Source organism: Sarcophilus harrisii, chromosome 1 (genome assembly GCF_902635505.1).
Source record: "Sarcophilus harrisii chromosome 1, mSarHar1.11, whole genome shotgun sequence".
NCBI classification, from domain to species: Eukaryota; Metazoa; Chordata; class Mammalia; order Dasyuromorphia; family Dasyuridae; genus Sarcophilus; species Sarcophilus harrisii.
In genome coordinates, this window is record NC_045426.1 from 317,889,975 (window position 1) to 317,907,106 (window position 17,132).

General features: G+C 32.0%; 1 protein-coding gene across 7 annotated transcripts in view; it reads left to right on the forward strand.

The window, feature by feature from the left end:
* AGTPBP1 (ATP/GTP binding protein 1) overlaps window positions 1–17,132 on the forward strand; it is a 180,769-nt gene that overhangs the window by 134,780 nt on the left and 28,857 nt on the right. For 5 of the 7 annotated variants that reach the window (XM_031945451.1, XM_031945449.1, XM_031945450.1 and 2 more), the window contains exon 26: window positions 10,657–13,886. The exons of the other annotated variants lie outside the window; for them this stretch is intronic. In XM_031945451.1, coding sequence (XP_031801311.1) covers window positions 10,657–10,834 — 178 coding nt within the window. In that variant the 3' untranslated portion in view covers window positions 10,835–13,886. Of the gene's footprint in view, window positions 1–10,656; window positions 13,887–17,132 lie in introns of those variants that run through there. 7 annotated transcript variants of the gene reach the window in all.

The following is a 17,132-nucleotide window of genomic DNA, read 5'->3' on the forward strand; positions in this document are numbered from 1 at the left end:
CTATCACTCTTTGCAGATGATATAATGGTGAACTTAGAGAATCAACAATTAAAAATACCTACTTGAAATAGTTAACAACTTTTGCAAAGTCGCAAGTTATAAAATAACCACATAAATCATTGACATTTCTATATAATATTAACAAAGCCTAGCAGCAAGAGATAGAAATTCCATTTAAAATAGTTGTAGACATATAAAATATTTGGCAGTTTACTTGCCAAGCCAAATCCAGGAAGTATGTAAACATAATTATACAACATTTTTTACACAAATTCAGATCTAAATAAATGGAAAAACATCAATTACTCATGGGTAGACCGAGTAGTTAATTCTACCTAAATTAATTCACTTTTTCAGTGTCATGCCCAACTACCAAAAATTGTTTTATAGAGCCAGAAAAAATAAAATTAATTTGGAAAAACAGAAGGTCAAGAATATCAAGGGAAGTAATGAAAAATGCAAAGGAAGCTTGCCTAGCCATACCATATCTATATAAAGTGGTAGTTCAGTAAAATAAATACATAAGGCATAGCTCTAAATGACTATGGTAGTCTGTTGTTTGAAAAGCCCAAAGACTCCAGCTTCTAGGATAAGAACTCAACTATTTTACAAAAAGTGCTGGAAAAACTGGAAAATAGTATGGCAAAAACTAGGCATTAACCAGTATCTTAATCTCTGTATAAAGACGAGGTCAAAATGAGTACTTGATTTAGACATAAAGGCTGATGCTATAAGCAAATTAGGAGAGCAAAAAATAATTTACCTGTCAGATTTATGGAGAAAGGAAGTATTAATGACCAAACAGGAGGTAAAAAACATTATGAAATGCAAAATGCATAATTTTGACTACATTAAATTAAAAAGGGTTTTACAAAAGCTAATACAATCAAGATTAGAAGGAAAGCAGAAAGCTGAGAAACAATTTTTACAGCCAGTGTTTCTGATATGGAGAAATTGAATCAAATTTATAATAATAATGACATTCCATAATTGATAAATAATCAACAGATATGAACTGGTAATTCCAAGCATTCTGGAAAGTGATTTGGAACCATGCTCAAAGGGGCTATCAAACTATATAATTTTTGATCCAACAATGCCCCTGCTGGGTCTGTATATCAGAGAAATCATAAACCTTGGAAAAGGACCTACATGTACACAAATATTTGTGGAAGTCTCTTTGTAGTGGCAAAGAATAGGAAATCTAGAGGATGCCCATCAGTTGGGGAATGACTGAACAAAGTATGGTATGAATGGAGTGGAATACTGTTGTTCTGTAAGAAGTGATGGGCAGACAAATTTTAGAAAAACCTAGAAAAACTAACATGAACTAATGTTAAATGAAATGACTCAAACAAGGAAAACAGTGTACACAGTAACAGCAACACTGTACAGTGATGAATATGATAGACTTAGTTCTCAGAAATATACTGATTTAAGACAATTTCAAAAGATTTGTGATGGAAAATGCTATCCACATCCAGAAGATTAAAGCATACTATTTTCACTTTTATTTTTTATTTTTAATTTCTTCTTGTTTTTTCTTTTGCTGATTCTTTTACAAAATGACTAATGTGGAAATATGTTTAACATGATTGTACATGTATAACATATCAGATTGCTTGGAGGGAGGTCAGAAGAAGGGAGAAAAATTTAGTAAGATTTTGAATTAAAATCTTACTAAAACATTGAAAACTATCTAGTTGAAAACTAGAGAAAAGTTGAAAAAAACTACTTTTTCCATGTAATTGGAAAAAAAGGAAGATACTAATAAATGAAAAAAATGGTAAAATCTGTCTTTACTTATAATTGCAAAAAAAAATACTATTTAGAAAAAGAATATAAAGAATCATTTGCATTTGCTTGCCATATGTGGGGAATTAGAGAGAAGTGAAACATAACTTTAGGATTATGAGCCTGAATGAGGTTTGTAGTTACAGGAAAAGGTAAATCCTTTCCTTTTTTTCCCCCTTTAATGTCTATTTTCCTCTGCCTTCTTTTTCTTTAATATTTCCCTCCTCTTCTTTGCCCTAGAGAATTTCTTTTTTCTTGTCTTAAACAGCATGTTAACACTGAGTGAATGATGCTTTTTAAATTATTTGTATTATTCAGTAAAATTTTATGTTCCCAGACCTTATTTTTTTTTTTAATATGGTTCCTTTTCTCAGTTCTTCCTCCTTTCCTCTTTTCCTTTTCCCCCTCTAATTTTAGTTGACTTTTTACCTATGCCTTCAGTTGTTTTTTGATACATATGAATGATACAGTCAAGTATGTATTTCATGACTATCTCATGGGAAGTAATAATTTTTATGGACTTCACAGTATCTCTAATTAGCAGTTATCTGGTACCATAAGTACACAAATAAGCGAGCAAGATAAGGGAAATGTTAAGTGAATTCCTCAAAGTGCATTTGCCCCATTTAACAAGAGGAAAACAGGACTTTTCACTTAATCCAGTTCTATTTCTATGGGGTCACTTTACTTGAATGAAAGATACAATAAAGGTTTCCTTTTTGTATTCTCTTTGCTTCTCTTGAGATATCAAGTCCCTGTTTCCAAAAGCAAGTATGCCTTCTGTAGATATATACCCAATAAGCAGCATCTGTACCACTAATCAAATTGGAGGAGGTTTGATTTGAATATTTATTAATGGGGTAGGGTATTTTTGTCGAATTGTCTTTTGAATGAAGTCTGTTTTTAAATGAATTAAATTTTGTGGTCTTGGAATAATCCCCAGGACACTCATTGGAAATCTACCACATAGAATTCATCAAAATTTGACATGATTATGTTTATTGTATAAAAAAAAAATCCATCTGATATAATATTGACTCTCCATTATTCTTTTCCCTTCAGGAAGCCTGCCTCTCTGAATCAATAATAGAGATATTGGTGGGGTGTCAGTAGGAGTCTGTGGCAGTCCTGTAGTTATTATACTTTGCCTCATATGCCTATAATTGCTCCTTGACTCTTTTACTTAGCAGACAGCTTTTTCCTTCTATTCCAGGATTACTTTACCACTCCTTGTCTTTTCAATTATAATAGATGTGTAGCAATAAAGGAAGGAAAGTAGGAATTCTCAAATTTTGCCATTTCTTCTTAAAATTTTATTTTATCTAATTTGAGAGAAAACAGAGATTCTCATCAAGGTCATTTTGGAGAATTTGAAGAAGATACTGATAAATCATTTAAAAGTACTTTTCAATAGTATAGAGAGATAGGGACTAAACTATTCATCTAGATAAATTGAATTATTTGTTTCAGTTATATGAAAACTTGATGGACAGATGTGATAAGATAATTATCAAGTTCTCAACATTTTTTTTTTAACAAAACAAACTTTTAGATGAAAGTTATTCTCTGTTTCTTAAAATGTGACAATCTTGTTTGTCTTCTGTAATGTTGAAGTCAAATTTTGTTTCCAAATTCTCTAAAGGCAGAGTTTTCAATTATTCATGACCACATGAACATAATTTATAAATGTTTTTTCTTAATTTGTTATCAGGTCTATTTTAGAATTTTTTGCCACCAAATCCATTTGCATTGATTTAAAACTCCAGTTTTTACTGCGCTTTTAATTTTTACAAAGAATTTATCATTTTTTCTTTGAGGTACTTTTCTAGTTATATTAAAATTATCTGATACCTCTAAATCCGTAAATATTTTTAAATATTCTAAATTAAATTTATCACAGGTTACTGTCTACCTATAATGTAAGCTTCTGTTATCTAATAGAAGATTTGATTTTAAAAAGTATTTCTAATCCTACATTATTTAATATATCAGTAAAATAAGTAAGACTAAAATGTTTCCTCATATTCTTGGTATAATGTCCAGGTTAGCTTTCTGGAGGCTCTCTGCATGGGCTGTGGTCTTTAGTTGAAGAAATGATGAAGGCAGGAGAGCCACGAGGATGGTCAAAGATGGAGTCCCGAGTCTTCTCTGTGTCTGTGGCTGAGACTCTTCTGTGTCTGTGACTGAGAGATTCCTTCTGTCTCTGTATCTGTGAGACTCCTTCTGTGTCTGTGTCTGAGAGACTCTTGCTTAAATACCTCAGGACAATTATATCACAACAATTGAGCATGTGCCAACTGCCTATTACATCACCATCACATTAAGTATATGTTTAGAGAACCATTATCTCACACTGAGTAGGTGCTTAACTATAAGTATCCTGCTATCCTTGATTCAAGTATATCTTTGCAGAGATCTGGCCCTCTACACCTTGGAATCAATATTCTTTTGGCTTGTCCTTTAAAAAAAAATAAAACAAAAATATATAACATGAATTTGATGTATCAAGGAAATTATTTTGAAGTCATTACTCCTACCTTATTATTAAACAGTTTTTTTGTCTTTTGTTACAGTTAGGTAGAAGTTTATGGTTCATTGATCAAAGTCATTACTGTGTCTGTACAGTTCAAAGCAGCATTCTCTTTTGGGGCCTTCTGTGTGCAGAATATTTTTACCATAGACTGGCTACAGATGAAATACAGTTCATATAAAACATAATTCTTGTTTTGATAACATTTTGTTTAAAAGTTTGGTTTAAAAAATAGAAACATACATAGATAGTGACAATGTATAATCTTATATGAAAGTTATGCCAGGGAATCAGTGTACTGTAATACAGTGCAGGATACTGAATTTTGGCACCCTAGGTTCTAAGTCACTGAGCGCCTCTCCTTCTTTGCAAAAAGGGTTATACTAGATTTTTTTCTGTTTTACCCCTCTAAATCTATCATTACATGAGGTACAGAACAAAAGTGCTTTGGTCAAGTGGGAAGATTGATACTTGGAAGACTTCAAGTAAGAGGTGGCATATTTATCAGGATTTAAAAGATAAGGAGGACTCCCCTAAAGCCCTTCCTCTCCCCTACGTTAGCCTTCATTTCTAAGTTCTAACCAAGTACTGGATACCTTTTGCCTGTTTACCAACTCACTGTCTCAATCTAAAATTTCCCTGCCCTTCCTAGGTATCCCAAAGCATTGCTAGATTTTGAAGTTCAGACATACTGTCCTCTTCCCAGCTGCTCATACCACTGAGATGAGCAGGAAATCACCAACTACACTCCTTCTGGGAAATGGTGAAATTCTCTGCCATATTATCTCCTCTTGCCCTTAGTCATCCTTCCTGCCATTGCCTCCTAATGACTATTTGGACTTTGCCATTATCCCTGTCTTTCCATTTGCTCTGTAACTGAACTCTACTTTCTTTGTTGTCTTCTTAGTTAGAAATGTGTGCTTTTATGGTAATGGCCTCTGATGCACATCTCTGTTTTCGGAATACATTTGTGATGGCCATATACTGTGCCCATATGAAGAGATGTCACATATTTAAAACCAAGGCTAGAATCTTTTGCAGGTTAGCTAGCACATTCCATCTAAACCAGAATTATTTCTTCCCTTTGAGACTATTGGAAATTAGTAACTAAGTATTCAAACGAACCATATATGTTTGCACTAAGTGGATTTAAGAGCTGCTTCTCAGCCCAAATAAAGGGGAAATTACAATCATAAAAGAAAAGTACTTTTTAAGACAAATAAAGGAATGAACATCTTAATCCTAGACCAAATTTAACTCAGTGATTATAAACATTTTTAGCTTATAGCAAAAGGAAATGGACAAGTTTTGCCTTCAGTTTCAGATAGACTACACATTATTTTCCAGTGAATAGATAATAAAAAGAGTCCATACAAATTTAACTTCTATGTTTACTTAGAGATTGTCTTTAAAACATTTTTTTTTACTGATTCTTGTTAGAATTTCATTGTTACTTCCCACTGCTATATTTTTACGTTATCAAAATAAGATGATATAATTCAGTTTCCTAAAAATGAAGCAGAGATTCAAAAACAAGAATGAGAATTTCTCGAGGTAGTAATTGTATTGCATTGAGCCCTTGGGAGAACTGTTTATCCCTCCTCCTGTCTGTTTTTGTAGTTTTTTCCTCTCTTCCTTTCCAACTCTTATATCACATCCCTTTTCCATAGTGTAATTCCTTCTTTCTGGGTTTTTTTGGGAGAGAAGGGGAGGAGAATAAGAGGGAGATACTATTTTAGTACTTGTGGAAGTTGCTGATTAAAGTTAGACATCAATTTAGTTTTGAATTTCATTAGCCAAAGGAGAGAAATTTTGAAATTTTTTTATTTCTATTGAGTCTTCTTTAGATTTGTTTCTTATTGGCAGTGTCCTAAAGAACATAATCAAGTTAATAAAATTGCTCAGTAAATATTTTTTGTACTTCCAATTTCTTGGCTTCTGTGTATACTCATTCATTTACAAACTTTTTTAGTTTTTTGTGAGGCAATTGGGGTTAAGTGACTTGCTCTAGGAAGTGTTAAATGTCTAAAGTCATATTGAACTCAGGTCCTCCTGACTACAGGGCTGGTGCTCTATTCACTGTGCCATCTAGTTGCTCCTTATTGTCTTTTAAAAGTCATAAATAAGTTGTATTTTAAACTTTTATTGAAAGTAATAATTTGAATTCTCCTAGTTTCTTTAAAAATTGGGAGCTAAATTTAATCAATTTTGTACTTTAGAAACTTTTGTGCACTATTTAACCCCTTTAAGTGATAATATTAAATGTAATGTTGATTCTGTTTTAATTATTATTTTGACTGGTGAAATATAAAGATGATAAAGAATAGGCCATTGTTTTTGAAGGATGTTCTGTCTTTTTATTGCACACATGAAATTTTATTAGATTACTGAAGTAGGTTGGATTTTAGAATATTCTTGTACCTTTTTTTGTCAAATACTTTAGTAGAATCCAATTTTAAAATTAAAATGTAATTAAATTTACTTCTTTTCTCTTTAACTAAAAATATGAGGAAAAATAAAAACATTTAAATATAGGACTGGCTAGATTATAAAAGCTCCCACTGCTATATTTTTACATTTTCAAGTTTTGCTAATGGTATTCCTAAGTGGTCATTTTCCTATTGAAGCAATAGTCACAGAAATATTATTCCTATGGCAGTTTCATCATGCTGTTTTAAAAAACAGGTCATGCTCCTTAATGCTCACTTTTCCTAGTCCTTAATATAGTGCCTGCAGATAATAGGCATGTTTTTTGGATTGGATTGATTTGATTTTTGGGCTTTCCTTATAAACCATGGGATTCTGCCTACCTTTTCACTTTTTCAAATGAAAGAGAGGTAGAGAAAGAGAGACAAAGACAGTGAGACACAGAGAAAAAGACAGAGGATACTTAGTTTGCCTTTCTTGTTTAATCACAAAATCCAAGATATGTTTATTTCCTTAGGATTCCTATGATTTCTGTTTCAGTAGATAGTTTCTCCTTGGTCAGAATTAGATATAGAACTGCAGCTTCTTTTATTATTTCTTATACCTTTAGAAGAATGAAATCATTAAGGGATGTGAAGAATTCCTCAGCTGTATTGTTTTTGGTGAAGAGGGAAAACTTAATGTTTGAATAAGTCACTTATCACAATATTTTTCAAGCCACTCATTTATTTCCTCTTTCTGCCTCTTTGATCTCTAGATTATTTTTTATGACTACATTGCTCCTATTTCTCAGTTTCTTAATTACTATGGGTTCCCAAATGAGGATTTACTAAGAGTGTTTTCTTAGGTTTTTCCATTTTTTCTCAACATATAACACTAGTTTGTTTAACTGCTTTTAGCTTAAAGCCTTGCTACTTCCAGAGGAATTGCCCTCAACTGTTTTCTGAAAGGTCCTAAATAGAAATCTAATTTCATTCAGTTTTGTAGACTCTTCCTTTGACTTTTTTCCTCTCCCTACTAATTAGACTTCAAATTCCTGTGCATAGAATCACAAAATCTGTTTTGTCTCTTTTCTTTAGTCTTCTGTCCCACTGACCCTTGAGTTGAAGCTGAATTAAAAAGCTTCTCAGCAAGGACTAGGAAGCCTTTAGCTGAAAATAAATTGAGACCCAGGGAGATTTAAGTGACTTTCTTCAAGTTGCCCAGGTAATGAAGAGTAGAGCTAGGATAAGAGGTCTGATGGAAAAGTGCTTAACTGCTAGCTGGAAAGACAAGGAAGAAGGCTTGTGGAGGTGATACCTGAATTGGACCTTGAAGAACAGAAAAGTTTATTACAGATGGAGTTAGAGGGCAGTCCATTCTGAATATGGGAAACAGTGTTTACAAAAATATGGAAGCCAAGATAAGTGGAATAGCGAGTAATCCAATTTATCTGGAACATAACTATGTACATGAAAGGGAGTAAAGTAAAATCATCCGAGAAAGTTAAGTTTTAGAGAGACTTGAATAATAGCCCAAGAAAATTCTCTTTTATTTTGTTATCAATGCTGAATCAAAACAAGCTTTTAAAAAATGCAAAATGCTTTGTAAAACTCAAAGCACTGCACAAAAGGAAGTTAAAAGAACTCCAGACCTACCTCATTTATGACTATTGTGTTGCATTTACATTTTCTTAGTAGTGAATTATTTATTGTGGAAAAATTTCTTATCCTGATATCCAAGTTTCTTTTCAACCTTACTTCCTGTCTTTTCCTTTAACATAGCCTAAACACCAGCCAAATTGGATTACTCACTTTACTTTAAACATACGATGGGGTTTTCTTGTCTTTGTGCATTTGATCTAAGGGTGGTCTACATTTGGACTATCCTTTCCCTGTCCCACTAATCTTCGCTGCTTGATAGCCTATTTTTCAAGGGTCACTTCCTATGCCACCTTTTCCATAATGTCTTCCATCCATCATCCTTGGAAGCTTCAGTTTCCTGGATGGTCTTTAAGGTCCTTTCCAGCTTGGTCTATGGTCCTATGATCTTTAAGACCACATAACCCCAAGCTTCTTCGGACTTTGTACCTTCCTAATGGCACCATATCTTTTTATCATGTTTTTTAGTTGTTTTTGTACATGTCTTATCTCTTCAGACTAGATAGTAAATTCCTTGGTGTTATGGACCCAGACTGTTCTGTTATCTTTGTATGCCCTTTCTAGCCTGTCTAAACCTAACACTTAATTGGTCAAATTGAATGATAAAGGTTTTTTTTTTTTTTAATGTTACAACTAAAATATATATTTGAATCGTTATGTTTTGTTAAAGGACTTACAAACTCTAAGTTAATACATCTTAATTTGTTTAGAAACTCAAAGTTAAACTCCCATGGTTGGCATTTGACTTTGTAGTTTTTCAGTAGAAGGCAGTGGAAAGAAAGGAGTGATAAAATTTATGGCCTTTTGTTCCTCAGGACACACATGAACAGAAATAAAGAAGAGAGATTTCTACATATATCCTCCTCCTGTGATATTCCTATCAGTTTGCTTTATCTAGTTCCTCATCTTGATATGGATTGGGACATATATGTGTGTAAAGGGTCTTTAGGACCTTGGACTTGGAGTTGTTTGCTATCTGAGAGCTCCAAGTACTTTAAGGAGGACTAGATATAACGCAGGATTTTAGCAGAACAAGAATATATTAAAAATGCAGTGGCTTTTTTTTTTTTGAAGGAAAATTCATCTAAAATCTAATGAGGTTTGGAGTTTAAATAATTAGATCCTATGATGTTAGCACGTATGATTGTGCTATATGTGCTTTGAAGACACACAATGATTTATTAAGCTCTTAGGACAGCATATCTAGTATGAGCACTGGATTCTTAGGAAAAGGATTATTCAAATTCAAGGAATATTATATATTCCTCAGTGCTTCAGTCTGTGACATTAATTTAATTTGTGGTCAAAATGAAAATATATTCGTGAAATGCTGATAAATCTGTACTCTGAGATGTTTCTTTCCCTATGTATGAAATTCTAACACATTGGGAGAAACCAAAATAATTTGATTATGAAGAAAAGGGATAAGTTATAGTCTATAATAGAGTGCTTGTCTGAATCCCAAACTACTTTATCTAATGAAATATTTAGAAGCACTTAGTGCTTTTAAGGGAACGTATTATTCTGTGACCCAAGGGAAAGAAATTAAATTGGGTGTGTAGTATTCACTTGTTTTTTAATTTTTCCTTGTCCTGGGGAAACTATAAACTTGTGGATGTTGTTTCTTAGTTTTTTTTTAAATTTTATTTTTGCCTTCTTCAATTTACTCTAATGGTAGATAATCACTTTAGTGTCTTGGAAAAAGTGGTTTTTTTTTGTTTTTTTTTAGCACATTACTCAAGAAACCAATTAAACATCCACAGTTACTTATTCAGCCCCTTGAAATTACCTGCTGCTGGAAGCTAAGGAGTTTAAAATGGAACTTCAGAAATATGTCTTTGTAGTCTGCAAATAAAATTGATGAATGCATGCAAAGACAAATCTCAATATTTTATTATGTATGAATATCATTTTGCTAGACAGTTGTAAGTAGAATTTTAAAAATTACAGGGTATACTGACTTTTTTGCAATATAATTTAAAATTAGCATTTTTACTCTTGTAGTCAAATACAAGAAATTTTTACTAATGCATCTCTCTTATTTATAAATCATCCATTTTGTAAACAGAAATTTGGCAAATGTTTGGGTTACATACTTTTTTCCCCCTAGTTAACACAACCTACTTATATTACATTGGAACCAAAGATTTAGTATAATTGAGTTAATATGTAGGATAGTAGAGTAGGTAGCCATTCTGCATACAGTTAAAATTAGAATCTTAAAATCTAATGCAGCCTTGTATGTTGTGTCTATTTTGGCTACAGCCCTACCACTTATGTTTTGGAAGAAGATGAACCTCGTTTCCTTGAAGAAGTTGATTACAGTGCAGAAAGTAATGATGAGATAGACATTGAAATGCCTGAAAATGTTGGGGATTATGAACCTTCTGTCCAAGAAGATGCACTTTCTGATACGGAGTCATCAAAAACATGCCTTCCTTGAGCCATCTGCCATCCCCTGTAAATGGCTAAAGAATAAGAGAAATATCTTAGTTTCTATTGGATAGGAAACTTTAGATTTTTAAAAAGAGGTGACTCAAAAAGACAAAAAGTAACTGGAGCCAGTTTGGTTTCAAGACAATAAATGTGTTTTTGATTTATGATAAAAACTGGCATTTGTTTTATTTAAAGAATTCAATGCCCTGATTGATAGCATTGAATTATCAAAGATTGATTATCTTTTTTTTCAACAAAACTTTACTCAGTATCATTGCACGACTTTTTCCTCTTTATCCTTAATCAAATGGATAAATTTGCAATGTTTCAGAGTAAAAAATATAATTCTAGGTCCCAATGGTAATAAATTGTTGAAAATGATATATATGTACAGGGATTTCTATTAATTTGTGTGTTGTTTGTGTGGGAGTGGGCGGATATTGAAGACAAGAAATTAAGTTCTTCAGAATGATGTTAACTCTTTGATTGTGTTTGAAGTAATCCAGAACTTGCTTTGAAACCATTTCATTCTACAGTTACCAAATTAAACAAATCAAAAATTAATTTATCAAATGTTGCTTTTGTTTCTTCATCCCTTAATACACTCAGATTATATGGTTATACATACTTGATTCAAAATATTCAAAGAAACCCATATGTGAACATCCATTTATAAAACTTTATGTACATAAGATGGTTTGATTACTTCAGTAGGCTGAAGCTCTTGTTGTAGTGCACCTGTGCCTGCCATGAATTATGTATTTGTATGGCTCTCTTTTCTGAACAAGTATCTCCTGAGACAAACTAGAACTGATCTCTGCAGTCATGACAGTTTGTTATTATGAGGTTTTTAAAAAACAAAAACAAAAAAACCCAACAAAACACATTTACCCAGTGAGGATACTACTACTCAGCGCTTGTTAAATGTACATTTATATATTGGACTATATATTTATACCTTTCTGTATTTAATATTGCACGTGCTGTCCTAAAGTATTATTAATTCTATTGAAGTGAATTTATTCAGGGCATGCTTACAAATTATATCAGAATCAAATGTATCTGGGGAGAAGAGGAGGGAAGTATTTAGATCACTTCTTATTGTGATAACTTCCCAAATTTTAGACAGGCTTTAGAAATGACTGTAACATATTAGAATACTAATTTTTGAAAAAAAAATCTAATGACTCTGTTAGTCTTCTGTGAATTAAGCTTTTGTTATAACAAATATTAGTGCTATTTGATAAGTCCTCAAGAGGACTTTGGTGCCTCCCCTTTGGCACACATCTTCTTAAAGCCATTTTGGGGTAGTAAAAGTGATTTTTCATCAGGAATCCTAAAATACTCAAATTTGTCTCTGGAGATTTTTCAATAAATGCCTGTAAAGGCAAAACATTTTTTTCCCAGCTTGTGGTAATGAAAAGAAACTATCAGTATTTCAAGTATTTTTGCATTTCCCAATTAAATAACTACATTTTAATGTTTAGTATTTTAGGCATTTCATTTATTCTGAATAAAGTTTTTTTTTAAGGTTTCATGGGAAGATGGTGTTGGACAATTTACCCTCTACCCCCCCAAAAAGCAGGATTATCCTTCCTATATATGCACGGTGCTAGTTAGCATTATGCTGACGAATCTAGCAGAGTGAAGGCTGAGCAGACTGGGAGTTGCTAGTTTGTTCTTAGTGATGATACAACTAGATGAGTATTTGAAGCACTTTAATTGAATAAAGAGACGTTATTGATGCTAAAATCTTATTTATTTCCAGAAAATACAGAGAATGAGAAATATTCAGGTTCACTTTTTCCATAGTCTATAACTTTGATGGATTAGAAATTGAAAGATTGTGAGTGAAAAGCAGCTATATTTAATATGCTAGGTAGAGGGATTCAAAAGGTTTAAAACTGTAAAAACCCCATAGATAGAGATGGATAGTAGCAATATTTTCAATTCACTAAATAATGGTATTGAAACACTTAAACCTCTGTTAATATCTATTCCAATTTTTACATGTTTCTTATTCAAGAAATTAGAAAATAAAGTATTTAGCAAATTAATTATTTATAAACATTTAGCTTTAGAAGAACAAAGTAACTCCATCTCTCTATTTCTCCATTTAAAAATCTAATAAATCTACTGCTTATTAGTCATTAAAACTTCTACTGCTTTTCTCATCTGTGACTGAGGAATTTCAGCATTAAAAAAAAATAGGTGCTATTGCATCCAGTGCCATCATCATTGTAATTAATAATTTTCTTAATCTGTATTCTTATGTTAACTGCAGTAACTAGATTTAACAATGTGATTTAGTAATGAAACTTGGAGTAATTTGCATAAGATGTCTTTTTTTTTTTAATAGTTACAATCACAAATTCTAAACAATCATAGTATCTTAAAGCTGGAAGGGACCTTAAAGCTCATACAATCCAACTCTTCATTTTATAGATGAAGGAAGGGAGGCTTCTAAGTCTATTAGAAATAGATTAGTCTATTCTTCCCACAGTTCCACAGAAGAGGCTGTCTCTTCCTTGATCTTTCCCAAAGAACAAATACATGTTAGAAAATATGAGGATTTGATTTGGTTTGGAATGTTAATCCATCTGGAATTTGGATAATTTATAATGATATTTTATTATTTAATATTCCAGTAAGATATAGAAATCTACAAAATACACTTTTAATCCTTGTAATATCCTTTGTTTTAATACAAGATTCTGCCTTATGTTAAGTATCTTTCTTGAATAGTTTTTGCCACTTGTGCCAACTTTTAAATGTTGTTTACAGTTGTGAAATTTTGTGTAACCCTATTGACACATAATCCAGTATTCATTCAAATAGAGGTACAGCCATGGTACACGCTTAATTTAGTTAGCCTACATTTAAGATGACTATACATTGTAAGTCCTGTAATGGATATAATTGTGGCAATTTGCTGTGCATGCCCCAGGAATAAATTAAATAACAATAATTCAACTGTATAATAAAGGTTTCATTATCAATCACTGTTTCCCCACACCTTTCATTGTATAGAAAATAAAATCTTGGTGACTTTGTGCTTTTTTTTCTTTTGGTGAAAGTGTAGAAAAATGCATACATAATCTTTTAAGAAAATATATTGAAGTAATAGTTTCTTAGTATTATGGTGTACTTAGCTATATGTTATGAATATCTGTGGAAGAAAAACAACAAATGAATGCTTTTGTTGTGAAAGCTGGATTTAAATTTCTGGAAGCTAAAGAGAAAATTTAAAGGAAAGCTTCATCTCTTCTATGAAATCTAATTATTTTGAAAGTTAAAACTCCAAAATATCAAGAGGGCTTTTTGTTGTTTTTGTATTTTAAAAAAATTTTCTTAGATAGCTATGCTGGGATTTTTCCCTAGGTACATGTGTGCAGAGTATGTCATTCCTTTTCTATACCCTTATCTGCCAAATATCCAAGCTGATGTGTGACCCGAAGCCTGTCCAGAGAACCACACAAATTTTTTCTCCTTAGCCTTGTGTTTCAGATCTTTCTTCACTCATTTCACTTTCTTCCCCAGTGTTGACCTCATCTCTCCTCCCCACATATAAACCTTCTTCAATCAGGTATCTGTTTCAGGATTGAATTCTTTTGACAAACTAATTGATGATGACTAATTAATGATTTAATGATCTATCAAGGGTATTTGCATATTAAAGAAAGCATCCTGGCACTATAATGTCTATCTAAATCTCCAGTGGTAGAATTTTAGGCATAGCGGCAGGTGAACAGTAGTAAACTTTTGGGATTCAATATCTTCCTTAAAATCTTAATACATACTGTGTGTATAACATACAAAATCACCTACTCTGATTCTAAGATCCAGGATATATACACACAGCTTTTAAATTTCCTCTGAAGTAGAAATGAATTTTTGCTATAATTTATCGCTATTTTGAAGGCCACATCAGAAGTTTCAAACAGCCATATAGATTTAGCTGCATGATTTTAGATCATCTTTTGGTTGTTAGATATAGAACATAACCACCCAAAAAAGAAATTAAAAAAAGATAATTGAAAAGATTTGTAGTGAACTTAAAAGGAATTATAGCATTATTTTGGATGTGAGAATGATTATAATGCATGCTCTTTCAAACAATATGAGTATTTTTAACTTTTAAACTTTAACTTCTAAGGTTAAAGATATGTCAGAGTATTGATAAGTCTTTAAAAGCAATAGGTAACCCTATTAAAAGGAAAAATATATAGGAGAGACTTTGGTTTCAATAAAAATAAATAGTGTCTACATTATCTAAAATATAAGCAAACAGTTGTACAGACTTGTCTCTAACCTTGCAAATGTGATTGGGTAGGGAATTTGAAGAGATAGGTATTGCCTCTACTTTTAAAACAGAATTGTAAAATCCTGTAATCTGTTCTCTAGAGTATTATCAGTCCACAAGCATTTATTAAGCAAAATATGTGCTGGATACTGTGGTAGGCACCCATAAATAGTTTCTATGTGCTTAAAATTTTTCTAGTCCATCATCACAGTAAACATCCATAATATCTTTTTCCTAGGTTTTGTATCATTAACAAACTCTTAAAACAGTTTAATAAATCTCTCATTTCCTCTTAATTTTTCATTAGAGCATGGCATATTTATGACAGTGAGACTATCTGAAATGGCAGTGTGTAGAAATGACAAAAAAGGGAGAGAATTGTTAAATCTAGACATGTTTCCATTCTTGACGGTTTAAAATATTATAACTTAGATTCATTGTTGACATTGGTACACACGCAAAAAATTAGCCCCTGATTTTTTATTTTGTGTTCTTTTATGCTTTCCTAGATTTAATGTCTTTTTGGCTGTTAGTAAATCAGACTGATGTGTCAAAGAACTCATTAAAATGATCTTGTTGAGAAGATTCTAAATAAACCTTTATTTCAATAAAATCATAAAATCACAAATGTTGTTAATGTCATTTAAAATCCATTATGTCCCAAATCCTCAGGGAATGAAATTATATTCTCCAAACCCAAATTTCACTTCTATTTATTTTCTTTTTTTGCCATGAGTTTTTGTTATGTTTATCACTACCTAATATAGTTAATAGAATGAATACAAAATAGAATGAGGCATAGTGTTTACATGATAGCAAATACATTCTGGCAAAAGATGTTCATGTAAATATGTTAGTTTCTTAATATGGAAATTTTAATTTACAAATTAGTATGTTAAATAGGATTGAGGAGAGGTTTCTAGATAAGAATAGTTTTTTTTTTTGGCGTGGACTCTATTCTCCTCTCCACAGGTGGATAATCTGGAAGAGTAAACTATAGTATCATTTGGAACTATCATCCCCCAGATATAAAGACTGGTGAAAAAAAAAGGATGAGAATATTAAATTTCTCTTACCTTCCTACCTACTTTTTATTAGTCCTATCACAATAACTATTTTTCCTTTGGTCTGCCACGTTTTCCTTTATATCCTGAAATTATAGACAATTGTTTATTTTCATGACTATTATAATATGTAATAAAACCCTAAGGAGGCATTATGAAGCAATAACAATTGTTAAGTTTGTGAACCATTTTATAAGCATTATTTCATTTGATCCTACCCACACTCTTTTTTTTTTTTTTTTTTATTTAATAGCCTTTTATTTACAGGATATATACATGGGTAACTTTACAGCATTAACAATTGCCAAACCTCTTGTTCCAATTTTTCACCTCTTACCCCCCCCACCCCCTCCCCTAAATGGCAGGATGACCAGTAGATGTTAAATATATTAAAATATAACTTAGATACACAATAAGTATACATGACCAAAACATTATTGCTGTACAAAAAGAATCAGACTCTGAATTATTGTACAATTAGCTTGTGAAGGAAATCAAAAATGCAGGTGTGCATAAATATAGGGATTGGGAATTCAATGTAATGGTTTTTAGTCATCTCCCAGAGTTCTTTTTCTGGGTATAGCTAGTTCAGTTCATTACTGCTCCATTAGAAATGATTTGGTTGATCTCGTTGCTGAGGATGGCCTGATCCATCAGAACTGGTCATCATCTAGTATTGTTGTTGAAGTATATAATGATCTCCTGGTCCTGCTCATTTCACTCAGCATCAGTTCGTGTAAGTCTCTCCCAGGCCTTTCTGAAATCATCCTGTTGGTCATTTCTTACAGAACAGTAATATTCCATAATTTTCATATACCACAATTTATTCAGCCATTCTCCAACTGATGGACATCCATTCAGTTTCCAGTTTCTAGCCACTACAAAAAGGGCTGCCACAAACATTCGTGCACATACAGGTCCCTTTCCCTTCTTTATAA